Below are 25,281 nucleotides of genomic sequence, written 5' to 3' on the forward strand. Positions count from 1 at the left end.
CTGTTTGGTCACTTGCCTTTGTGTGTGTGTGTGTGTGTGTGTGTGTGTGTGTGCGCGCGCGTGCGTCTCTCCCTTTCTTTCTGTCTGTGTGTGTGTGCGTCTGTCTGTGTGTGTGTCTACGTTCCTACCTGTGTATGTGGTACCAGATGACCATCGAGATGTACCCCAGTGACCAGGTGGCAGACCTGCGGGCCGAGGTGACCCACTGGTACGAGAACCTGCAGAAGGAGCAGATGAACCAGCAGGCCCAGCTGCAGGAGTTTGGGCAGAGCAGCCGCCAGGGGGACTTCCCAGGTCTGTCACCTCTCACCTTTGACCCCTGATCCAGTGTGGCGGCAATACCAATGGAGAATCTCGATTGCTTTTCCTTGATTCCTCGCATCCTCTCCTCACCTTTTTAAAAAAACAATTGGATAATGAGTATGTGATTGGATGGGATCAAGGAAATGCAATTGAGATTCTCCCCAAGGCTGTTGCATCCTTCCCCTTTTGAAGCAATCTCTGATCTCATCGTGTATTTTGTATCAGTATTTTAGGGGTATTCAAACAGGGCCTGTGGTGTCAGTAGTCTTGAATTTAATTGGCAATTCTTATGTAGCGAATGGTTTCCTTACCCCCTCATTAGAAATGCACACTTCCTTCAGTGATCTATTGAGGTAATCACCTCAGAAGGAAGGATTACACCGTTTCTATGCCGTCCTTTCAGATCTGAGGCATGGTTTTTCACTAAGGGAAAGGAACAAGTTAATGGATCAGAAGCCGCTTTTAGTATTGGGTGTTTCGCCAGTCTGTGTTTCTAACGTGTGTGTGTGTGTGTGTGTTTCCGTCAGGTGGTTTGATGGGCCCGGTCAGAATGATCTCCTCTGGCCATGAGCTCACCACGGACTACGATGAGAAGACCCTTCATGAGCTGGGCTTCAAAGACATGCAGGTAAACTACCTACACACACTTGGCAGTCTGCACTTAGGTGTAAATATTAGCCGGGGATTTCAAACCGATCGGCAGGTTATTAGGAATAGAGGCTTTTTGAAGGCCATTTCCGATTGAGCCGACCATATGCAGCGTCTTACGTGAACGATATCTCTGCGAACGGGGGAACGTTGGCTTTCAAAGCCGCAATGCCTAATAACACACGATTGGCCCCTTCAGCTATGGCACTCATGCCTCTCCCTCTCCTCATTTACAGATGGTGTTTGTCTCGCTGGGCGCCCCACGGCGGGAGCGTAAGGGCGAGGGGGTGCAGCTTCCGGCCTCGTGTCTCCCCCCGCCCCAGAAGGAGCACATCCCCATGCTACTGCTGCTCCAGGAGCCCCACCTCACCACCCTGTTCGACCTGCTGGAGATGCTGGCCTGCTTTAAGCCCCCCAGTGCCCTGGGAGACAGCCCCGAGGTGGGTCATGGAGTGTGCGTGTTGTGGGGGCATGGTTTTAATTTTATTTATTTTTTTTCACCTTTATTTAACCAGGTAGGCTAGTTGAGAACATCCAGCTAGCTGAGTAGAGTATTGGAAGCCATTTTGTAGATGACATCGCCGAAGTCGAGGATCGGTAGGATAGTCAGTTTTACTAGGGTAAGTTTGGCGGAGTGAGTGATGGATGCTTTGTTGCGGAATAGAAAGCCGATTCTAGATTTGATTTTAGATTGGAGATGTTTGATATGAGTCTGGAAGGAGAGTTTACAGTCTAGCCAGACACCTAGGTACTTATAGATGTCCACGTATTCTAGGTCGGAACCATCCATGGTGGTGATGCTAGTCGGGCGTGCGGGTGCAGGCAGCGAACGGTTGAAAAGCATGCATTTGGTTTTACTAGCGTTTAAGAGCAGTTGGAGGCCACGGAAGGAGTGTTGTATGGCGTTGAAGCTTGTTTGGAGGTTAGATAGCACAGTGTCCAAGGACGGGCCGGAAGTATACAGAATGGTGTCGTCTGCATAGAGGTGGATCAGGGAATCGCCCGCAGCAAGAGCAACATCATTGATATATACAGAGAAAAGAGTCAGCCCGAGAATTGAACCCTGTGGCACCCCCATAGAGACTGCCAGAGGACCGGACAGCATGCCCTCCGATTTGACACACTGAACTCTGTCTGCAAAGTAGTTGGTGAACCAGGCAAGGCAGTCATCAGAAAAACCGAGGCTACTAAGTCTGCCGATAAGAATATAGTGATTGACAGAGTCGAAAGCCTTGGCACGGTCGATGAAGACGGCTGCACAGTACTGTCTTTTATCGATGGCGGTTATATCGTTTAGTACCTTGAGCGTGGCTGAGGTGCACCCGTGACCGGCTCGGAAACCAGATTGCACAGCGGAGAATGTACGGTGGGATTCGAGATGGTCAGTGACCTGTTTGTTGACTTGGCTTTCGAAGACCTTAGATAAGCAGGGCAGGATGGATATATGTCTGTAACAGTTTGGGTCCAGGGTTTCTCCCCCTTTGAAGAGGGGGATAACTGCGGTAGCTTTCCAATCCTTGGGGATCTCAGACGATATGAAAGAGAGGTTGAACAGGCTGGTAATAGGGGTTGCGACAATGGCGGCGGATAGTTTCAGAAATAGAGGGTCCAGATTGTCAAGCCCAGCTGATTTGTACGGGTCCAGGTTTTGCAGCTCTTTCAGAACATCTGCTATCTGGATTTGGGTAAAGGAGAACCTGGAGAGGCTTGGACGAGTAGCTGCGGGGGGGGGGGGGGGGGGGCGAAGCTGTTGGCCGAGGTTGGAGTAGCCAGGAGGAAGGCTTGGCCAGCCGTTGAGAAATGCTTGTTGAAGTTTTCAATAATCATGGATTTATCGGTGGTGACCGTGTTACCTAGCCTCAGTGCACTGGGCAGCTGGGAGGAATTGCTCTTGTTCTCCATGGACTTCAGTGTCCCAGAACTTTTTGGAGTTAGAGCTACAGAATGCAAATTTCTGCCTGAAGAAGCTGGCCTTTGCTTTCCTGACTGACTGCGTGTATTGGTTCCTGACTTCCCTGAACAGTTGCACATCGCGGGGACTATTCGATGCTATTGCAGTCCGCCACAGGATGTTTTTGTGCTAGTCGACGGCAGTCAGGTCTGAAGTGACCAAGGGCTATATCTGTTCTTAGTTCTGCATTTTTTGAACGGAGCATGCTTATCTAAAATGGTAAGGAAGTTACTTTTAAAGAATGACCAGGCATCCTCAACTGACGGGATGAGGTTAATATCCTTCCAGGATACCCGGGCCAGGTCGATTAGAAAGGCCTGCTCACAGAAGTGTTTTAGGCAGCGTTTGACAGTGATGAGGGGTGGTCGTTTGACTGCGGACCCGTAGCGGATACAGGCAATGAGGCAGTGATCACTGAGATCCTGATTGAAGACAGCGGAGGTGTATTTGGAGGGCCAGTTGGTCAGGATGACTTCTATGAGGGTGCCCTTGTTTACAGATTTAGGATTGTACCTGGTGGGTTCCTTGATGATTTGTGTGAGATTGAGGGCATCTAGCTTAGATTGTAGGACTGCCGGGGTGTTAAGCATATCCCAGTTTAGGTCACCTAACAGAACAAACTCTGAAGCTAGATGGGGGGGCGATCAATTCACAAATGGTGTCCAGGGCACAGCTGGGAGCTGAGGGGGGCCGGTAGCAGGCGGCAACAGTGAGAGACTTATTTCTGGAGAGAGTCATTTTTAAAATTAGTAGTTCGAACTGTTTGGGTATGGACCTGGAAAGTATGGCATTTCTTTGCAGGCTATCTCTGCAGTAGACTGCAACTCCTCCCCCTTTGGCAGTTCTATCTTGACGGAAAATGTTATAGTTGGGTATGGAAATCTCAGAATTTTTGGTGGCCTTCCTGAGCCAGGATTCAGACACGGCAAGGACATCAGGGTTAGCAGAGTGTGCTAAAGCAGTGAGTAAAACAAACTTATGGAGGAGGCTTCTGATGTTGACATGCATGAAACCAAGGCTTTTTCGATCACAGAAGTCGACAAATGAGGGTGCCTGGGGACATGCAGGGCCTGGGTTTACCTCCACATCACCCACGGAACAGAGGAGGAGTAGTATGAGGGTGCGGCTAAAAGAGCGTTGGGGACAAAGAATAAAAGGAGCAGATTTCTGGGCATGGTAGAATATATTCAGGGCATAATGCGCAGACAGGGGTATGGTGGGGTGCGGGTACAGCGGAGGTAAGCCCAGGCACTGGGTGATGATAAGAAAGGTTATATCTCTGGACATGCTGATTGTAATGGGTGAGGTCACCGCATGTGTGAGAGGTGGGACAAAGGAGGTATCAGGGGTATGAAGAGTGGAACTAGGGGCTCCATTGTAAACTAAAACAATGATAACTAACCTGAACAACAGTATACAAGGCATATTGACATTTGAGAGAGACATACAGCGAGGCATACAGTAATCACAGGTGTTGATTGGGAGAGCTAGCTAAAACAGTAGGTGAGACAACAGCTAGTCAGCTAACACAACAGCAGCAGGTAAAATGGCGTTGACTAGGCAGAGAGGGTCGGATTAATTACACACAGAGCCTGAGTGCGGCTGGGGCCGACAGATAAAACATAAACAAACAGAATGGAGTACCGTGATTTATGGACAGTCCAGCAGGCATCAGCTATGTAGCCAAGTGATCACAGTGTCCAGGGGGCAGCGGTGGATGGGACAGGGAAGCTAGACTGGCGAGTATTATCCAGGCAACAAAAAAAAAACTTGCTGGCTGTGCAGAAGGTAAAAGCCGCTAGCAGTGGCTAACAATGACTAAATAGCTTGTAGCTGGTTAGCTTCTGGAGGTTCTTGAATGTGTTCTAAAAATTTTTAAATAATAGCGATTCCGTATCACATTGGGCGAGGCAGGTTACCGGAAGGTATAATCGAATTAAATATCGAAAAGAGATTGAAAGTGAATATGGGTCCAGTGAGTGGTTTAGGGCTGTGTGTGAGGGGATGTTGAGGGTATGTGAGATGCCAGCCTGCTTTAAGCCCCCCAGTGCTCTGGGAGACAGCCCCGAGGTGGGTCATGGAGTGTGCGTGTTGTGGGTATGTGAGATGCTGGCCTGCTTTAAGCCCCCCCAGTGCTCTGTGAGAGGAGGCCCTTTACAGTCCAATGGTTTGTGTGTATAGGTGGGGCGGAGACAAAGTGGGTTTGGCAGGACGCGGTGTGTGAGGGGGTTGTGTGTTGGGGGGGGGAAGAGTCCCCTTCGGCATCTCCATCAAAAATGTGTGTGTGCTGGAGTAGATGGGTTTCATTGTATATCTTAACTTTTTTTTGTCTATTAGATACCCTTGATAATATAGCTAAGGAAATAAGAATGCAACAGAGCGTTTGAAAAAGCAGCTTGGAAACAGCTACATAGAAACCAGACTTGAAATACTCTCCATCCGATTAAATGTGAAATAGTCTTTGAACAAAAAGTCCTTCCAGAATATAAAGTAGGCTCTTCCTTCCAGGTGCATCATGCATAATGTATCACGACTGTCCAATGGTCTTCTGGCAGTCGTTTGATAGTCCAGTAAAACGTACTGCATGGAGTGTGTCCCAAATGCCATCCCTATTCCCTTGATAGTGCACTATTTTTTGACCAGGGCTCATATGTTCCGTTCGAAAGTAGTGCACTGTGTAGGGAATAAGTTGCTATTTAGGACCGAGCCTCGGGTGTGTAATACATAGGATGTAAGGCGCTCAACGTGTATATTTTAGTCACAGCGGCGGGAGCCGTCTCGTTTTGAAATGCAAAGTCACCCGGCGGTCAGTGCTTTTTATAGTCTCTCCCTTCACAGGGACTCAGAGAGGGGTTATCCAGTGTGCTGTTTGTACGTCACTCACTCTCTCTTTTGCATGCATTTATCCCTCTCTCTCTCTCACTCACTTACACACATCTAACACTCATCTGACCAGAACGTTAACACAATTACTTGAATCAAAATGAGGTATTGCCTATAGTGTGTGCCTGCCTTCGGCTGTGTTTATAGTACTGCTCCAAGGCCGCTGTGGTGTGTGTGTGTGTGTGTGTGTGGTGTATGGGTTCTGTCACTGTGACAGCAGAAAATAACGCGTTACAAACAAATATCTAAATAAAGATGTATTTTATTTTACTCTCCAGAACCTACGATGTGAGGAGCTGCATCTCCATGCTGAAAACCTGTCGAGGCGCGTCTGGGAGCTGCTCATGCTGCTGCCCACCTGCCCCAACATGCTGCTGGCCTTCCAGAACATCGCCGATGACACGGTACGTCACCTGTTCTCACACACACTCCCCTTACACGCCGTCACACTCCCCTTACACGCCGTCACTCTCCCCTTACACGCCGTCACGCTAACCTTACACGCCGTCACGCTCCCCTTACACGCCGTCACGCTCCCCTTACACGCTGTCACTCTCCCCTTACACGCCGTTGCGCTCCCCTTACACGCCGTCACTCTCCCCTTACACGCCGTCACGCTCCCCTTACACGCCGTCACGCTCCCCTTACACGCCGTCACTCTCCCCTTACACGCCGTCACTCTCCCCTTACACGCCGTTGCGCTCCCCTTACACGCCGTCACTCTCCCCTTACACGCCGTCACTCTCCCCTTACACGCCGTCACGCTCCCCTTACACGCCGTCACGCTCCCCTTACACGCCGTCACTCTCCCCTTACACGCCGTCACTCTCCCCTTACACGCCGTCACTCTCCCCTTACACGCCGTCACGCTCCCCTTACACGCCGTCACGCTCCCCTTACACGCCGTCACTCTCCCCTTACACGCCGTCGCTCCCCCCTTACACGCCGTCGCTCCCCCCTTACACGCCGTCGCTCCCCCCTTACACGCCGTCGCTCTCCCCTTACACGCCGTCGCTCTCCCCTTACACGCCGTTGCTCTCCCCTTACACGCCGTTGCTCTCCCCTTACACGCCGTTGCGCTCCCCTTACACGCCGTCACTCTCCCCTTACACGCCGTCACTCTCCCCTTACACGCCGTCACACTCCCCTTACACGCCGTCACACTCCCCTTACACGCCGTCACTCTCCCCTTACACGCCGTCACTCTCCCCTTACACGCCGTCACTCTCCCCTTAGACGCCGTCACTCTCCCCAATACTGTTGTGCCCCTGCTCATGCTGGCCTGCTTATCCCTTTGCATCCTGCTCATTAGTTTCTGCTCGTATTTCTTAAACATTCCCAGGGCCCCAGGGGTGTACATTTTAGTTTCAGCCCGTCACGCACACACCTCCTTCAACATATCAAGGGCCTGCCGATTTAGTTGAGTTGTTCAATGAGCCGTGCTTGTTCTGACCCACTTTGCTCACCAATGAATGACAACATAAAGATATGCGTCCTGTCTCGTGTGTGTTCTCCGTCTGTCCGTAGGGAGGCGAGGGTCTGTGCTGGAAAGACCTGCTGAGGATCAAGAGCCCCCACAAGCTGCTGTACGCCTTGGAGATAATCGAGGCCCTGGGCAAGCCCAACCGACGCATCCACCGGGAGTCCACGGTACTACTGGGACTAATTATTTATATATATTTATATTTATATATATATATATATATATATATATATATATATATATATATATATATATATATATATATATATATATACTTTGTCACTCAAACACCTTTTTTTTCTCATTTATGAACACCCACATTCACACACATATGCACACCCTTGCTCTGCTCACTGATTCAAACACGCATATGAATGACCCCTGTGTTGTCCGTGTGTGTCCAGGGGAGCTACAGTGACCTGTACCCAGACTCTGACGACTCCAGCGAGGACCAGATAGAGAACAGTAAGAACTCTTGGAGCTGCAAGGTACGCCTCTTTATAAACTGACTACCTCTCATACTGTACACTCTTACACAAACCACTTATCCATCACGTCAACTCCATTTCCTGTTTGTTTTTTGTTGCTCTCTTCTTACAGTTTGTGTCGTCTGGAGGGCTTCAGTTGCTGTTGGAGATTTTCAACTCTGCCATTCTGGAGCCCAAGGACCAGGAGTCTTGGACAGTGGTGGGTGGATCAGAAACACATTCTAATACATGGGAGAAATGGAATAGAATGGGTTGTATAGATTAAACTAAATAAAGTTGAAGTCTCGGTACTCTACAGTCATATGACGAGTGGTAATGATTCTGTTAAAAAAAAACAGTTTTTCACACATTGAAAACTGCTTTATGAGGTGTGGATGATTTCCAATTTCAAAGTGGACAATCCTAAAATATATATGAAAAACATGGGGGGAAATGAACAGGACAGAAATAAAACCATGTCCTTCATTGTTTTGAAAAATAATGTTCTGTAGTTAGTGTTGAGTGTTAACACAAGTCACGTCGCTCTCTTTCTCCTTCAGTGGTTGTTGGACTGCCTGGCTTGCCTGCTTAAGCTCATCTGCCAGTTTGCGGTGGACCCGGCCGACCTGGACCTAGCCTACCACGACGTCTTCTCCTGGTCGGGCCTCACCGACAGCCAGCGCAAAAGGGCCTGGCCTGGCAAGTCCCGCAAGTCCGCCGGCGACCACGGCAAGGGCCTGCACATCCCCCGCCTCACAGAGGTACACTGGTCCCTCAGCTAAATGCTAACAGCTTATGCTCACCGCTGGGTGGGGAGAGTTGCCATCCTTAACTCTTTCTGTGTGGGACACAGCTTTTCTTTCCACAACTGAGGCACTTAAAAGAGAAATGATCGATCGATTTTGTATTATTTTGTTTGACGTAACCAGGAAATACAGAAACGTGTAATAACCCAGGATTGAGCAACCAGTAACCATAAACCGTAAAAACATTTCTGTAGAAAGTAGTAGAGAAAGTCCTGCAGCATCTTTTTGTCTCCCCATCTATTTCCTCGTCTCTCCCTCTGAAGCAGTCTTCTATTTCCTCGTCTCTCCCTCTGAAGCAGTCTTCTATTTCTTCTTCTCTCCCTCTGAAGCAGTCTTCTATTTCTTCTTCTCTCCCTCTGAAGCAGTCTTCTATTGCCTCTTCTCTCCCTCTGAAGCAGTCTTCTATTGCCTCTTCTCTCCCTCTAAAGCAGTCTTCTATTTCCTCTTCTCTCCCTCTGATGCAGTCTTCTATTTCCTCTTCTCTCCCTCTGAAGCAGTCTTCTATTTCCTCTTCTCTCCCTCTGAAGCAGTCTTCTATTGCCTCTTCTCTCCCTCTGAAGCAGTCTTCTATTTCCTCTTCTCTCCCTCTGAAGCAGTCTTCTATTTCTTCTTCTCTCCCTCTGAAGCAGTCTTCTATTTCCTCTTCTCTCCCTCTGAAGCAGTCTTCTATTTCTTCTTCTCTCCCTCTGAAGCAGTCTTCTATTGCCTCTTCTCTCCCTCTGAAGCAGTCTTCTATTGCCTCTTCTCTCCCTCTGAAGCAGTCTTCTATTGCCCACAGCTATTTTGTCTCTCTGTACTTCCTTCCCTGTGGTGTCTTGGCCTCTACACGAACTTCAAAACTATCCCCATGGGTAATTATTTGTATCTTAAATACTTGGTAATACTTGATTTTTTTTTTTTTTTTTCATGTCAGGTTTTCCTGGGCCTTGTCCAAGGCACCAACCTGATCCAGCGCTTGATCAACGTGGCCTACACCTACGATAACCTAGCACACAGGTGAGAGAACACCAAAGACGAGGCCTGTGTTTCCGTGGTCACACTACCCACTAGCGTGCTATGTAGTACTTAACTACTAAGTATGTTTGGTGTGGCTCAATGTATGTGGCAACACTCTCCATGCCAAGAAAGGCTTTTGAATTTGAAGATAGGGAACAAATTATTGGATTTGAAGGAAGGCATTCATTGTAAGTTGTGTTGTCGTATGGACATGGGGTATCGGTGTGAAATGTTTTTGTACTTCCGTCAGCCTATCTTGACTTAGTTTACTTCCTGTCTCACCTGCAGAGTTTTGAAGGCCCAATCGGATCACCGGTCCCGCCATGAAGGTGAGCTACGTTTTACATATGCTTAAATGTTAATCAACATGAGAAATTAATAGCCACATTTTTTTTATTTTCACACAAACATTTTGCACTGAAAGTAGAGCTTTCATAGCCTCCTATCCATTCTGTATGTGCTTAAGCACATTGTTCTTAGGAATGACACATTAGACATGTGAAATGACAACGTTATTCCTATGTTCCAGTGACCCACTACTCCATGTGGCTGCTGGTGAGCTGGGCCCACTGCTGCTCTACGGTCAAGTCCGGTCTGGCCGACAGCGACCACCTTCACGACTGGCTCAGGAAGCTCACCCTGCTGGTCCCGGAGGTGAGATCTGGGGGAATAATGAGACACTGACCCCCCCCCCCCCCAGTTTGTTTCGGTGTAACATTTGTGGGTATTTCCATCCAAAAATATTGTCTCTATTTTGATGCCACTGGAATACTAACTATTCTGTGACCCAATCGATCCGTGTGACCTTGGTAACAACATCAAATAGAGGAAGGGGTTAACGTGAGTGTGCCTTCTCAGACGGCAGTGCGTCACGAGGCGTGTAACGGCCTGTACAAGCTGTCCCTGTCGGGTCTGGAGGGAGGAGAGTCCATCAACAGGTCCTTCCTGCTCCTGGCCGCCTCCACGCTGCTCAAGTTCCTGCCCGACGCACAGGCCCTCAAACCACTGCGGGTGGGTACAGCACACATACACACTTGCGCGTATAGACAGATGCATATATACACACACACACACACACACACACACAAGCACAATTTGTTTTGTACTGTATACTGACTAAAACAAATGTGTTCGTTGTGGGTTATTCAATTCCTAGGTCACGTCAAGTTACACATGTCTAATATAAATGAAGGGGGCTCTGTAGCTGATGTGCTGTGTGGTCATGTGTTCAGGTGGAGGACTATGAAGAGGAGCCCGTGCTGAGGACGGGCTGTAAAGAGTACTTCTGGCTGCTGTGCAAGCTCATCGACAACATCCACGTCAAAGACGCCAGCCAAACCACTCTATTGGACCTGGATGCTTTAGCCAGACACCTGGCCGACTGCATACGGAGGTGAGTCCAAGATGAATCCAAGACCAGTTCGGCGCTCTGAAACGGTGTCCTATTGCCTATTTAGTGCACTGCCTTTGGACCATGTGCCGGGGTCAAAAGAAGTGCGCTATATAGGAAATATTATGTTTTAATGTGTGATGGCTTGCGTTGTCCACATTCTTTCTGGAGAATTAAGGCCAGCTCAGTTCAAATACACGGGACAATATTGTTTTTCAACCACTTCTACAATTAAAGTTTGCTTGCTCAAACATTGACCTGTCTCCCGCTCCCCAGCCGCGAGATCCTGGACCAGCAGGACGGCGCCATCGAGGACGACGGCCTCACGGGCCTCCTGCGCCTCGCCACCAGCGTCCTCAAACACAAGCCCCCCTTCAAGTTCTCCCGAGAGGGCCAGGAGTTCCTGCGCGACGTCCACAACCTCCTCTTCCTCCTTCCCAGCCTGGCCGACCGCGCCCAGCCCAAGTGCAAGTCGCATGCGGCCCGCGCCGCCGCCTACGACCTCCTGGTGGAGACGGTGAAGGGCTCGGTGGAGAACTACAGGCTGCTTCACAACTGGGTCATGTCCCAGCACATGCAGAGTGAGAAGGACCTTTTAAGAACGGTTGAAAATGCTACTAGGGATATTTGTCAATGAGAGTAATGCATTGGTAGGAGGGCCCATGGGAATACAATGGCCATTGAATTAGACATTGTGCTGGCTGACAGAATCTGAAAATAGTTTCCGCCCCTAAACTGCGCCTAGCTGTTTTTTTTGGTGGGGTGCGGGGAATAGAAATACTATATACGCTGGTTTTAAACAAACATCCAAATAGCATCCCATTGAAGTCAGGCCTTCCTGTTGGTAATGTCTGCTCCATGGATTTCCATTACCGGATCAAATGAGTGAACCAAGTTGGTTTATTAAGGTTCAAAGTCAATTTTTTTTGAAAATGCTATGATTTAAGATATTTCAGCATCATCAAACATAATCTTAGATCCGGTACATTCTATTAGGCCCCTGAACGATATGAATATTTGTGTTAATGTTAATTGACAGCCTCTCACGCCCCATACAAGTGGGACTACTGGCCCCACGACGACGTGCGTGCCGAGTGTCGCTTCGTGGGCCTCACTAACCTGGGGGCCACCTGCTACCTGGCCTCCACGATCCAACAGCTCTACATGATCCCTGAGGCACGCCAGGCCGTCTTCACTGCGAAGGTCAGTCTGCTAAATACTGTGCTCCTCTTTGTTCTATCGTTCCTCTCTTGTTCTCCCTCTTGCTTTTCTTACGCCTCTTTGTTTTTTTTCCCCCCTGTCTTGTTCTCTCGCTCTCTCTCCTCGCTCTATATTAGCGATTTGTAATGGATGATATTACCGTGGTTCCCTTTTCACAATGCTGTAGTTTGTATGGGGGCAATTTCACCTCATCCACGCTTGGATGATCCACGGCAGCCATTTTGCGCAAGAATGCTCATCCCACACATGCTATTTCACTCCCTCTGCCACCCGGAAGAATGCTTTCGATGTTGGTATTTGCGAATGTTGTTTGCTAATGAGAGTTGTGTGTTTGTTTTTTCCCAGTACGCAGAGGAGATTAAGCACAAGACCACCTTGCTGGAGCTCCAGAAGATGTTCACCTATCTCATGGTACGCAGCCGGTCTCTCTCTCTCTCAGCCCTCTGTCTCACACCCTTCTCATCTAGCTCCTCCGTCCACATGACAGGAACAAACTGACGTTGTCCCCGTGGAGAGCCTGCTACTTCGATTTTGCTCCGCTCCTCTTTCTTCCATTTTTACCCCCTCGCTCTCCATCCCTCGTTCCAGGAGAGCGAGAGGAAGGCGTACAACCCCCGCCCGTTCTGTAAGACCTACACCATGGACAAGCAGCCCCTGAACACGGGCGAGCAGAAGGACATGACCGAGTTCTTCACCGACCTCATCACCAAGATAGAGGAGATGTCCCAGGACCTGAAAAACACTGTGAAGACGCTCTTTGGAGGTGTCATCACCAACAATGTGGTCTCGCTGGTAAGAATCACTATACTCCTTTAAATGTTTACCTGCAAAACTCATCATAAACCGCATTAAACCACACTGCTTGATTACGAGGTTCACTGTTTTTTGTGCACATTGCACTATTCCTTGGCACTACAAAAATTCACTACAAAATGTTGCCCTACGTGTGTTTATTGCACTTGTGTGTGTGTGGCTTTACACACACATTCTCATTCAAGTCATTTTCCCCGTCCAACAGGACTGTGACCACGTGAGTCAGACAGCCGAGGAGTTCTACACAGTCAGGTGCCAGGTGGCCGACATGAAGAACATCTACGTAAGGACAATATCGCCATCAACATCGTTGACGTCGTTTAGAAGTGCAACCAAGTGTTATAGACTCGGGGTTTACCTTCCAATCACACGTCTGAAATCTCATAGCACTGTAGTATCACACTGCCGCCCTTCCATTCAGCTTGGAATTCTTACTCTGGCAAATGGCAACTTCTCCTCAAGTCATCCTATGTCGTACTCTGTTAGTACGGTGTATTTTCTATGTTCCTAATTCTAGTGGGCATATAGTACTGCTTGGCATGTTGCTAGAGACTTGTCTTCGTGTTTCCTCAGGAATCTCTGGACGAGGTGACCATCAAGGACACTCTGGAGGGGGACAACATGTACACCTGCTCCCAGTGTGGCAAGAAAGTACGCGCAGAGAAGAGGTGAGTCGACGCGAACCTCATGAAGAGGGCCCTGCTGGTTTCTACTGAAAATAAGCCAACTATCCTACACTGGGAGTCGTAGTTGTATACCAGACATTTTTGGAATAGTTGGCTGGTTTTCCACTAGTTGATGTTGGTTTTACCGTTTGAAAAAATAACTTATTGACGTCTCTAGTTTTTTTTTGTTTTTTTTTTTGTACAAGACCTGTGCTTATATTAATCTCCCTTCCCTTTCTCCATCCTGCTCTGTTCCAGGGCCTGCTTCAAGAAGCTGCCTCGCATCCTGAGCTTCAACACCATGCGTTACACCTTCAACATGGTCACCATGATGAAGGAGAAGGTCAACACGCACTTCTCCTTCCCCCTGCGCCTCGACATGACCCCCTACACTGAGGACTTCCTCATGGCCAAGGGCGATAGGAAAGAGGGTACGCGTCACTTCCTGTTCCGACAGACCCCCCCCCCCCCCCAACTGCATGATTTGGTTCTCATAGGCTCTGTACTAAATTCACTTGTATCACTGTACTAGTCGGTGTGTTTTGAAATCGGGTTGAGTAGCAATTTGCGGATAATTCCTTTTTCGCAGTCTGTAGAAAGAGGACAAATGTGCTGGATAGAAAAACAAATATATGAAAACAAAGTAATGTCTGCACCTTGAATGCTCCCCAGTGATTTATCGGTGATTTAATATAAAGTTTTTATCCTCTTGGTATCTTCATCTATCTAGCCTATTAGAGGCTAGCTGGACCAATAATTGGAGGAATGGGTTGCTCATTGATGTGGTCCACTATGTCCTACGACAGGTTTCCGGGAGGAGGGTGAGGCCAAGGTGGCGGAGAGCTACGAGTACGACCTCATCGGCGTCACGGTTCACACGGGCACGGCCGACGGCGGCCATTACTACAGTTTCATCCGAGACATCGTCAACCCGCACGCCTACAAGAATAACAAATGGTGAGGAATATCTCTGGCTCTAGTATTGAAATAAGATCATTGGGGGAATTTTTTTAAAAGAGGTCTCATGTTATTGTCTTACGATACACTTTTTATTGTCCCTTTACATGGAGATTCATTCATGACACGCCTTTTGATATCTGGATGCGTTTGAATTTTAGGGAATACAACCGACTGTCATTAAGGTCATTTGTTTGCTTTTCTCAGGTACCTATTCAACGATGCCGAGGTGAAGCCCTTTGACTCCGCCCAGCTAGCCTCCGAGTGCTTCGGTGGAGAGATGACGGTAAATCATTTTTTTAAAAAGACAAAGCTCCAATGTTTTACTGTTAATTAATACCTTTTAAATATTTAAATGTTTTGTCTCGCCTACATTTTTGTCTTTTAGACAAAAACGTATGACTCTGTCACCGACAAGTTCATGGACTTCTCCTTTGAGAAGGTCAGTTTCCTTGTAAAATCATTTTCTAATGTTTAAATGTAGTTTTTTTTAAAAACGCTGGGTTTTAAAGTTGACAGTTTGTCCCGTGTCTCTCCCTCCAGACCCACAGTGCCTACATGCTTTTCTACAAGAGAGTGGAGCTCGAGGAGGAAAATGGCAAGGACTTCAACTTCGACGTTTCTCCAGATCTACTCGAGGTACCCGGCTGGTCACAATCTCATAGCAACTCTCCTTTCTCACATTCTTCATTCTCTCGAAACGTTGAAATACTTATTCTGTGTTTCTTTTTTATTTTCTCTACTCAGTGGATTTGGCAAGACAACATGCAGTTTCTCCAGGACAAGAACATTTTCGAGCACACGTACTTTGGGTCAGTGACACATGTTTGTACTAGCCGTCAAGACTGTACCTTTTCTGAAGCTAGAATGCAGATGTGATATAATTGAGAGTTTATGTTAACAGTACTTTGCTTGTGTGCCCTTGACTTTACCCTGAAATGTATAACCAAATCGATTTTACTTATGAAATACTGTCTCAGTTAAAGCTCATATGCAATCAAATGTGGTCTTGATCTATTAACATAGTGCAAGTTATGTAGGATGTAGTGTTGCCTTGGTGGATCAACTGGTCTGAGATCAGTGTTGTGACTCTCTCTACTCTTACCTACAGGTTCATGTGGCAACTTTGCAGCAGCATCCCTAGCACTTTACCAGACCCCAAAGCCATCTCCCTCATGACTGCCAAGGTACGACCACACTCCACAAAAGCCTTATTCTCAACCGTAGAACTTCATTTTAAAATCCTTGACTTTTTTCACCGTTTAATTTTTATGGTTTTACCTTTACACTTTTTGAATATACTTTCCACACTCACACTTCTCCTCCTTGGTTACAGCTTAGCACATCATTTGTCCTGGAGACGTTCATTCACTCCAAGGAAAAGGTGAGTTGTCCTTCCTTACTGTCAGTGGATGGCTCCCTCTAGTTGCCAGCCTCAATTGCAGTCTGGTTACTTTTCAGCAATTTATTTATTATTATTATTATTATTATTTATATTATTATTTATATATATGTATAAAAAAATATATATATATTATTATTATTTTTAATGATTCTATTTTTTTCCCCTTTGTTTTACCGCGTGGAAGATGGTCTGTAACTTATAGCAAGGGTTTGTCTAAATTGTGTCTGTGTGTTTTCAGCCCACCATGCTGCAGTGGATCGAGCTACTGACCAAACAATTCAACAACAGCCAGGCGGCCTGCGAGGTGAATTGACTGTTTGTTGAAGGACAAATCCGGGAACACATTGTGCTGAAATGGTTTTCAATCATTAGCGGGGTAATTGCTAACTTCCTGTTGTCATGGTCTTTCAGTGGTTTTTGGACCGCATGGCTGATGACAACTGGTGGCCCATGCAGATCCTCATCAAGTGCCCCAATCAGATTGTTCGACAGGTGAGAGCCCCAATCAGATTATTCGGCGGTCACACTCACTCACTCACTCACTCATACTCTCTACCCTGTTGTCCCCCATCAGATGTTTCAGAGGCTGTGTATCCACGTCATCCAGAGGCTACGGCCAGTCCACGCCCACCTCTACCTACAACCTGGCATGGAGGACGGGTAGGAATGTTTACTTATGTACCAATCAATCATCCACCCACTCAATCGCTCACAACCTGAGAAACATGTTAATTTGTATGCTTTATAATGTTAACAATTGATGGCTTACACATAATTATATTATTTTTTTGTTGTTGAATTTTTCCCAGATTAAACTGGCTTCTGATATCCCATGAGTCTATAACGTGGCTCTTGAGCACACCCTCAATGTCAGCAAGACCTCTCCTCTGTTTTGCTGAAACTAGAGGTGTTGCAGCATGACATCACCGTGTTGTCGGTGTCATTAGCTGGCCATGTGTCACCTTGTTGCCCTAGCACTATGGGCACCTGCAGAGTTTTGTGGAAAAACATTGAGGTTTAATGGTCACAAACCAAAGAAGTATCGATTTATAATTTTTTTGAAAAACTCGGGGGGGGACTCCATGTTTAATTCTACTATCACCTGGATCATGTTCATTAGGGTACTCAACAGAGAACGTTTCAAAATGCTTTGCAAAAGGAAATGAAAATGAGTTTCTCATTGAACAAGTCTAGGTAGTCCCTTTGTTTCAGTCCATCTTCATTTGTTTGGTAATGAACATGACCTCACAAGTTGTCTGGTGTCACTTCCTGTGTGCTGCCTCCAGGTCTGACGACATGGACGGGCCGGTGGAGGACATTGGCAGCCGCTCGTGCGTGACGCGCTTCGTCAAGACGCTGCTGTCCATCATGGAACACGGCGTCAAGCCCCACAGCAAACACCTGACTGAGTACTTTGCCTTCCTCTACGAGTTCGCCAAGATGGGAGAGGAGGAGGTGGGTCGTTGATAACAATTGTCATTTTATAGGAAAATACTCTTGACACTTTTATCCCAAAGGACTTAAGTGTGTAAAAAGGAGTCCCAAATGGCACCCTATAACCAAGAGAGTGTACTACTTTTGACCAGAGCCTGCTCTCTGAGTGCACATGTTTTCTGTGATTCCTGCAGGTCTTGAACCCCATGACCTTGGCATTACCTCACCAAAATACATGGCTGAAAGGGTTTTTAGAGAACAAGGTTTTTGTTAAGTCTGTTTTGTTTTTTCTTTTCTCATACCTCCAGAGTCAGTTCCTTCTGTCCCTACAAGCCATTTCCATCATGGTGCACTTCTACATGGGCACCAAGGGGCCTGAGAACGTAAGTAAACACTAGTTGTGTGTGTGTGTTTCTGTGATTGGGTGTGTAATAACCTGCCCCCCCCCCCCCAGCCCCAGGTGGAGGTGCTGTCTGAGGAGGAGGGAGAAGAGGAGGATGAGGAGGAGGACATCTTATCCCTGGCGGAAGAGAAGTACCGCCCTGCCGCCTTGGAGAAGATGATAGCTCTCATCGCCCTGCTGGTGGAACAGTCCCGCTCTGAGAGGTAGGGCATTGCATGGCATGGCACCACTTGGGACACAGGAAAAGCAGTCTCTGGCACAGGGATTTGACCTGCCACTAGCAAAGTGAGATTTGTCAACGTCACTGAGCAATTTGAGTATCACCCAGAACTAGACAAATTGTTGTGACTAGACAATTTGGTATTTACGTTTGCTGGGTCACAGGAAATGTTCATAGCTTTGGCACAGCACAACATAGTGTTGGTAATACTTCCCAAAAGTTAGCTAGAAATACTACCACATATAGCACCCAAATGTATTCACTGTTGTCGGTATCAAATCCTCCCCCTTCTTCATATGCTTAATTTTTCATCTTCTTTCTAATCTCCTTTTCTCCCTCCCTCTCTCTCCAGACACCTGACTCTGTCCCAGAGTGACATGGCAGCCCTGACCGGGGGGAAAGGCTTCCCCTTCCTCTTCCAGCACATCCGAGACGGCATCAACATCAGGCAGACCTGCAACCTCATCTTCAGCCTGTGTCGCTACAACAACCGCCTGGCCGAGCACGTACGTTTAACGCTCGCGCACACACACACTAACGCACGCACCCACAAACAAACACGTCGCCGTTGTTAATGGTAGACCCTGGCCGTGACCTCACTCTCCGAGGGTGTCTCAGAGAGAGTTGGGATTTGCATAAAACACAATTGGTATTAATACAGACTTTTACATGTTTGAAATAGGACAAATATAGGCACCCACCAAATTATTATTACATAGAGGGGCATAATTTCTCCTGTGTTTTTATTCCAGATTGTATCCATGCTCTTCACCTCTATCGCTAAACTGACGCCTGAGGTAAGCACTGATGTGAGAACCTATACTTTTAATACATAATGCTCTGTCTATTATCCAACTCAATTATTAGTTTGTACAAATCTCAATTTGTCCCTCATGTTCTCTACTTCTTTCTCTCCGTCCCTCTCCTTATCTTCACCCTGCTCTCCGTCTCCCGCTTCTCCTCGTCTAGGCGGCAAACCCTTTCTTCAAGCTGCTCACCATGCTGATGGAGCTGTCAGGTGGTCCTCCGGGCATGCCTTCCTTCGCCTCTTACATCCTACAGAGGATCTGGGAGGTACGGTCACACACACACACACACACACACACACACACACAAACATCAAATCTCATGTTATTTGTCACATGCTTCGTAAACAGTGACCGGTACGTGCCCTTCCCAACAGTGCAGATAGAAAAATATAAATAATACAAGGAATAAATAACTAGCTTGGTACTGGTACCACGTGTGTGTATATAGCCAAGTCGATGTACAAGGTAATTGAGGTAGATATGTACATATAGGTAGGGGGTAGAGTGACTAGGCAACAGGATAGATAATAAACAGTAGCAACAGCGTATGTGATGAGTCAAAAGAGTTGGTGCAAAAAGGGTCAATGCAGATAGTCCAGGTAGCTATGTAGCTGTCTAATGGCTTGGGGGTAGAAGCTGTTCAGGGTCCCGTTGGTTCCAGACCGCTCGCCATACAGTAGCTGAGAGAACTGTCTATGACTTGGAGTCTTTGGCAATTTTTAGAGCTTTCCTCTGACACCGCCTGGTATCGAGGGCCTGGATGGCAGGGAGCGTGCCTCAGTGATGATCACCTGCCTCAGTGATGTACTGGGCCGTACACACTGGCCTCTGTAGCGCCTTGCGGTCGGTATACCAAGCAGTTGACGTACCAAGCGGTGACGCAGCCAGTCAAGATGCTCTCAATGGTGCAGCTGTAGACGTTTTTGAGAATCTGAGGGCCCATACCAAATTGTTTCAGCCTCTTGAGGGGCAAGAGGCATTGTCGTGTTGGTGTGTGTGGACCGTGTTAATTCCTTAGTGAGGAACTTGAAGCTCTCGACCCGCGCCACTACATCGCGCGGATGGGTGCGTGCCTGGCTCTCCATTTCCTGTTGTCCACGATGTCTTGCTGACATTGAGGGAGAGGTTGTTGTCTTGGCAGCACACTGCCAGGTCACTGACCTCCCTTTAGGCTGTCTTGTCGTCGGTGATCAGGCCTACCACCGTAGTGTCGTCAGCGAGCTTAATGATGGTGTTGGAGTTAGGTGTTGCCACGCAGTCCTGGGTGAATAGTGAGTACAGGAAGGGACTAAGCACGCACCCCTGAGGGGCCCCAGTGTTGATGGTCAGAGTGGCAGATGTGTTGTTGCTTACCCTCACCACCTAGGGGCGTCCCGACAGGAAGTCCAGGATCCAGTTGCAGAGGGAGGTGTTCAGTCCCAGAGTACTGAACTTAGTGATGAGCTTGGAGTGAACATAGTCACATAGGTTCATCTGATTCATTGTTCTTTATCAAGTTACTTCAGTTAAACATAAATGTATCTATGTATTTGTCCTTAATTCACTTAGTCAAGTTATTTCAGTTGATCTTGACGTCATTGCCTAAAATATTCAGAATCTTATCCTTTTTGTTGTGTGTGTGTGTGTGTGTGTGTGTGTGTGTTTTCTCCCAGGTGATAGAGTACAACCCTAGCCAGTGTCTGGACTGGTTGGCGGTGCAGACCCCCAGGAACAAGCTGGCTCACAGCTGGGTGCTGCAGAACATGGAGAACTGGGTGGAGCGCTTCCTACTGGCCCACAACTACCCCCGTGTCCGCACCTGTAAGAACACTTGTGATGTCTTTGTCTGGAAGTTCTTACGAACTACACTACATGGCCAAAAGTATATGGACACCTGCTCGTCAAACATCTCATTCCAAAATCATGGCCATTAATATGGAGTTGGTCCCCCTTTGCTGCTATAACAGCCTCCACTCTTTTGGGAAGGCTTTCTACTAGATGTTGGAACATTCCTGCGGGTTCTTGCTTCCTTTCAGCCACGAACATTAGTGAGGTTGGGCATTTATTTTGGGCAAATAGGCCTTCCAATTCATCCCAAAGTGTTCAATGGGGTTGAGGTCAGGGCTCTGTGCAGGCCAGTCAAGTTCTTCCACACCAATCTCGACAAACCATTTCTGTATGGACCTTGCTTTGTTTATATGTTATTTTACCTTTATGTAACTAAGCAAGGCAGTTAAGAATAAATTCTTATTTTCAATGACCACCTAGGAACAGTTGGTTAACTGCCTTGTTCAGGGGCAGAACAGGGACATTGTCATGCTGAAACAGGAAAGGGCCTTCCCCAAATTGTTGCCACAAAGTCGGAAGTACGGAATTGTCTAGAATGTCATTGTATGCTATAGCGTTAAGATTTCCCTTCACTGGATCTAAAGGGCCTAGCCCGAACCATGAAAAACAGCCCCAGACCATTATTCCTCCTCCACCAAACTTTACAGTTGGCACTATGCATTGGGGCAGGTCGTGTTCTCCTGGCATCCGCCAAAGCAAGATTAGTCCGTCGGACTGCGTGATTCATCAGTCCAGAGAACAAGTTTCCGCTGCTCCAGAGTCTAATGGCAATGAGCTTTACACCTCTTCAGCCATTGCTTGGCGTTGCGCGTGTAGTTACTTCGCCACCATGGCCTTTATTTTGCCTTTACCTCCCTTATCTCACCTCATTTGCTCACATTGTATATAGACTTATTTTTCTACTGTATTATTGACTGTATGTTTGTTTTACTCCATGTGTAACTCTGTTGTTGTATGTGTCGAACTGCTTTGCTTTATCTTGGCCAGGTCGCAATTGTAAATGAGAACTTGTTTTCAACTTGCCTACCTGGTTAAATAATGGTAAAATAAAAATATATATAGTGTAGGTTACAAAACTTTCCCCATAAAACAATCCCCTAAAACAGGTTCCTTAAGTGCCCTTTTCAACTTGTTTTATATGTTACTCCCTCTCTCGCTTCCATCCCCACCTCTCACAGAGAACCAACAGAGAGCTAGGTACCACTGCTGTCCACTGCACTCATCCCCATCCTTCTCTTCTCACTCTATCAAAAGAACGATTGTGTGTAGTTAGCCTAGAAATCTTTTTTTTAAAGACAGACATTTAGGCTAAACGCTGCTCCAACTCTGAAGTCCTCTTTCTGACCCTCCAGCGGCAGCCTACCTCCTGGTCTCCCTGATTCCCAGCAACTCGTTCCGCCAGATGTTCCGCTCCACGCGTTCCCTCCACATCCCCACGCGGGACCTGCCCCTGTCCCCCGACACCACCGTGGTGCTCCACCAGGTACGGTTACACGCTGCAGTCTTTCCTCCCTGTGTTTTTATTCGTGTTTAGGTTCTACTCCAGGTACAGTCGGACACTGAGAAACGCTCAAACCAGATTTATTCACCCAGCCTGGATGCTTCAGCTAAATAGCGTAACATGCAAGCATGGCTGGCCTGCTCATTGCTCGCAGGATTAGGCGTCCGCCTATGGCGGCAGACTGATTGAGGGCGCCATTTTCTGATCTAAACTGACCAAGGTGCACCAACAAAAACACATAAAACCTCACGGAATTCTAGCCAAAAACAATTACAATTTCTTTCAACCAGTGGCATATGGGCTTTTTAGGTGTGCTCTGATGCCGCCCTGTGATGAGCAGTGCCCACTTTGTCGAAGACGGGGGGGCGGGAAATATTTCACTTGTCCATTCCCAGCGCACTTCTCCAGGGTGCTGTTGCTGAGATGCGGCGCGCCACCAACGTTCCGTCAAAAAGAAAATCAAACATAAATCACGTGTCAGATATGGTAGAAAGAGAATGTGGCCTTTTCTGTAGCCAGCAGGCTGGAGATCAAAACGTACGACGATGTTTTAAGACGGACATCGTGCAGGTTTCTCTGACCAAAATAAATGGCGCCCAATCGACGACGACAAATGCGCTGTCGCGTTAACAAACAACATATCCTGAAAACAGGACAGGTCAAAGTAACATGGACAATATAGAATCTACAATCACAACTGTTGTCCAGGAGTTCCCCCCCCCCTTTGTCATGATCAGTGGTTTCAAGTTTGTGTATTTTTAACAAGTTGACCATAGCGAAAAAATCGAATATTTCTGCATTACGTGTTGATTCTACCCTGATGAAGACGGCTTGTCTGTTGACACGTTGGACATTAAATTATTGCATCTGAGCTCCTGGAGTGTGCGGCTCTCCTTGAATTTTGTTTATATTACGTGTTGTGCAAACACATTGCAAATAGGCTCAGGATAACTCCTGATGAAGTTGGGTAGCTGACATTCGGAGCTTAAATAGACAAATTGATTAGTCACAGGACCAATAAAGCAGCCTGTTTTACAAATGGTGGGCCTACCGGGTGTATGGGCATTCATAAAATTCCATGGCTGGTCGACATGGTAGGCTGCACCCCAGTAAACACCAGCCAAGGTCCTTTTTTTTGTGTGTGTCTCGCCTAGGGCGGCAGAGAGGCAAGGACCCGGCCCTGCATGCAAGTTACACAAGCATATATTTATACCCCGACTAGGCGGATTTCCCCTTCTTGTATGTCTAAGATAAACAATTAGTCTCTGTTGCTGGGCGGAAACTAGGTCTGTGCCTCTTTGTTAGTGTCCAGAAAATTTGTGGGCCGGTGTGTCTGTGAGGGAGAGAAAGCTGCAGTTAGTGTCATTGGCGCCACTCTGGCCCCCCCTTCGCAGATGTTTCCTCCCTCTTCAACTATTGTCCTCTCCTTGCCCCTGTTCCTCAGAAACTAACTTAGCTCAACAGCAACCCAACTATTGTCCTCTCCTTGCCCTTGTCCCTCAGAAACTAACTTAGCTCAACAACAACCCAACTATTGTCCTCTCCTTGCCCTTGTTCCTCAGAAACTAACTTAGCTCAACAGCAACCCAACTATTGTCCTCTCCTTGCCCTTGTCCCTCAGAAACTAACTTAGCTCAACAGCAACCCAACTGTTGCTCTTTTACCTACTTCCTTAGCATCTTAATATACAGCACTAACAGTGTCTGACCTGAGACCTACACGTTCTGTGCTTCCCCTTTGCCGCTACAATAACAAGCTCCATCAACCAAATCCATAACAAGACTACTACTAATGAGCGTATTATACAATTATAATGGGCTCAAGTCAAACGGTTTCCATCATCAGTGACGTTTCGACCAATCGGGTCTTGGCAATAATATCCATTTGCTGGTATTTTTTGATCACCTGCCCAGATATCTTCTAGTTCGAAGACTTCAAGTACAGATATTTTATTGAAACTGGGAGAAGTGGATGTAATTTACAACCCGTGAAGGAGACTTACATAATACAATTTATTGACAAGATACAGTATGTACAACGATTAGATGGAAGTGTACGTGTTTCACAGGAACTGTTTTGAAATTGTGTTTATTTTGTGTGAAAACGAAAAATACAGAGAAATATCTGTAGTCTTTCCCTTTTGCTCCTGTACCAGGTGTACAACCTGCTTCTGGGCCTGCTGGGTCGGGCCAAGCTCTACGTGGACGCGGCGGTGCATGGGACCACCAAGCTGGTGCAGTACTTCAGCTTCATGACCTACTGCCTCATCTCCAAGACGGAGAAGCTCATGTTCTCCGGCTACTTCATGGACCTGTGGAACCTCTTCCAGGTGAGTGGGGGGGGGGGTGTTGAAAGGGCTGTGTCTGCTTTGGGAAGAATTGAGTGGGCTAAATGAGAGTGGGATTAGATTTGTCACATTAGTCATTTAGAAGTTAGTCTCTTTGTGCATTCACTGCACCACGCTAGAATAACTAAATACAGGCGTTTTGGTTCATCTCACGGCATGAAAATGAAGTTTATTAGTTTCATTTAGATTTGTTTGGTTCCTTTTTCTCTTCCTCTGTGGTGTGTTCACCTGTACACACCTTATTGAATAATAACTAGTGATAGTAATCAGATAATTGAGTTGCAGTAAGACAACTTCTCTGATCTTTCACCATGTCCCTCCCCTCTCAGCCCAAGCTGTCTGAACCAGCCATCGCCACTAACCACAACAAGCAGGCCCTCCTCTCCTTCTGGTACAACGTGTGTATGGAGTGTCCCGAGAACGTCCGTCTGGTCGTCCAGAACCCCGTGGTCACTAAGAACATCGCCTTTAACTACATCTTGGCCGACCACGACGACCAGGAGGTAGAAATAATACATTTTAGCTGCAAACCCCCCCTAATTATTAAAAAACTAATAATATTAATGAAATGAATCTAGTTTTCGAGCAGAGGCAACAATGTCCCAGCTATAGAAACGGTACCACTTGGTCAATCGTTGGGAAGCATGACGGTAAACGGGGCGAAGGCGATACCTCTCTTAACCGTGTTTACCAAGTTGCATGATTCTAGCTCAAAAAGGTGATGAGTTATGTGTAGTGCATGTTGGCCACAG

General features: G+C 47.2%; 1 protein-coding gene across 1 annotated transcript in view; it reads left to right on the top strand.

The window, feature by feature from the left end:
- Nucleotides 1–25,281, top strand: part of LOC139424694 (ubiquitin carboxyl-terminal hydrolase 34-like) — a 64,577-nt gene that overhangs the window by 27,942 nt on the left and 11,354 nt on the right. Inside the window, exons 26-65 of the mRNA XM_071176765.1 lie at nt 147–294; nt 831–931; nt 1,188–1,391; nt 6,064–6,189; nt 7,313–7,435; nt 7,673–7,756; nt 7,869–7,955; nt 8,296–8,496; nt 9,455–9,537; nt 9,826–9,866; nt 10,067–10,191; nt 10,396–10,548; nt 10,770–10,930; nt 11,204–11,508; nt 11,967–12,130; nt 12,494–12,559; nt 12,737–12,940; nt 13,167–13,244; nt 13,535–13,629; nt 13,885–14,057; nt 14,433–14,583; nt 14,791–14,869; nt 14,972–15,025; nt 15,127–15,222; nt 15,331–15,395; nt 15,695–15,770; nt 15,920–15,967; nt 16,227–16,292; nt 16,400–16,480; nt 16,563–16,648; nt 17,275–17,443; nt 17,731–17,805; nt 17,877–18,028; nt 18,398–18,551; nt 18,798–18,842; nt 19,015–19,119; nt 20,507–20,654; nt 22,034–22,164; nt 24,338–24,511; nt 24,859–25,032. Of these exons, the coding sequence (XP_071032866.1) occupies nt 147–294; nt 831–931; nt 1,188–1,391; nt 6,064–6,189; nt 7,313–7,435; nt 7,673–7,756; nt 7,869–7,955; nt 8,296–8,496; nt 9,455–9,537; nt 9,826–9,866; nt 10,067–10,191; nt 10,396–10,548; nt 10,770–10,930; nt 11,204–11,508; nt 11,967–12,130; nt 12,494–12,559; nt 12,737–12,940; nt 13,167–13,244; nt 13,535–13,629; nt 13,885–14,057; nt 14,433–14,583; nt 14,791–14,869; nt 14,972–15,025; nt 15,127–15,222; nt 15,331–15,395; nt 15,695–15,770; nt 15,920–15,967; nt 16,227–16,292; nt 16,400–16,480; nt 16,563–16,648; nt 17,275–17,443; nt 17,731–17,805; nt 17,877–18,028; nt 18,398–18,551; nt 18,798–18,842; nt 19,015–19,119; nt 20,507–20,654; nt 22,034–22,164; nt 24,338–24,511; nt 24,859–25,032 (4,851 nt within the window). The remainder of the gene's footprint in view (nt 1–146; nt 295–830; nt 932–1,187; nt 1,392–6,063; nt 6,190–7,312; nt 7,436–7,672; nt 7,757–7,868; nt 7,956–8,295; nt 8,497–9,454; nt 9,538–9,825; nt 9,867–10,066; nt 10,192–10,395; nt 10,549–10,769; nt 10,931–11,203; nt 11,509–11,966; nt 12,131–12,493; nt 12,560–12,736; nt 12,941–13,166; nt 13,245–13,534; nt 13,630–13,884; nt 14,058–14,432; nt 14,584–14,790; nt 14,870–14,971; nt 15,026–15,126; nt 15,223–15,330; nt 15,396–15,694; nt 15,771–15,919; nt 15,968–16,226; nt 16,293–16,399; nt 16,481–16,562; nt 16,649–17,274; nt 17,444–17,730; nt 17,806–17,876; nt 18,029–18,397; nt 18,552–18,797; nt 18,843–19,014; nt 19,120–20,506; nt 20,655–22,033; nt 22,165–24,337; nt 24,512–24,858; nt 25,033–25,281) is intronic.

The sequence above is a fragment of the Oncorhynchus clarkii genome, chromosome 13 (assembly GCF_045791955.1).
Source record: "Oncorhynchus clarkii lewisi isolate Uvic-CL-2024 chromosome 13, UVic_Ocla_1.0, whole genome shotgun sequence".
NCBI lineage: Eukaryota > Metazoa > Chordata > Actinopteri > Salmoniformes > Salmonidae > Oncorhynchus > Oncorhynchus clarkii.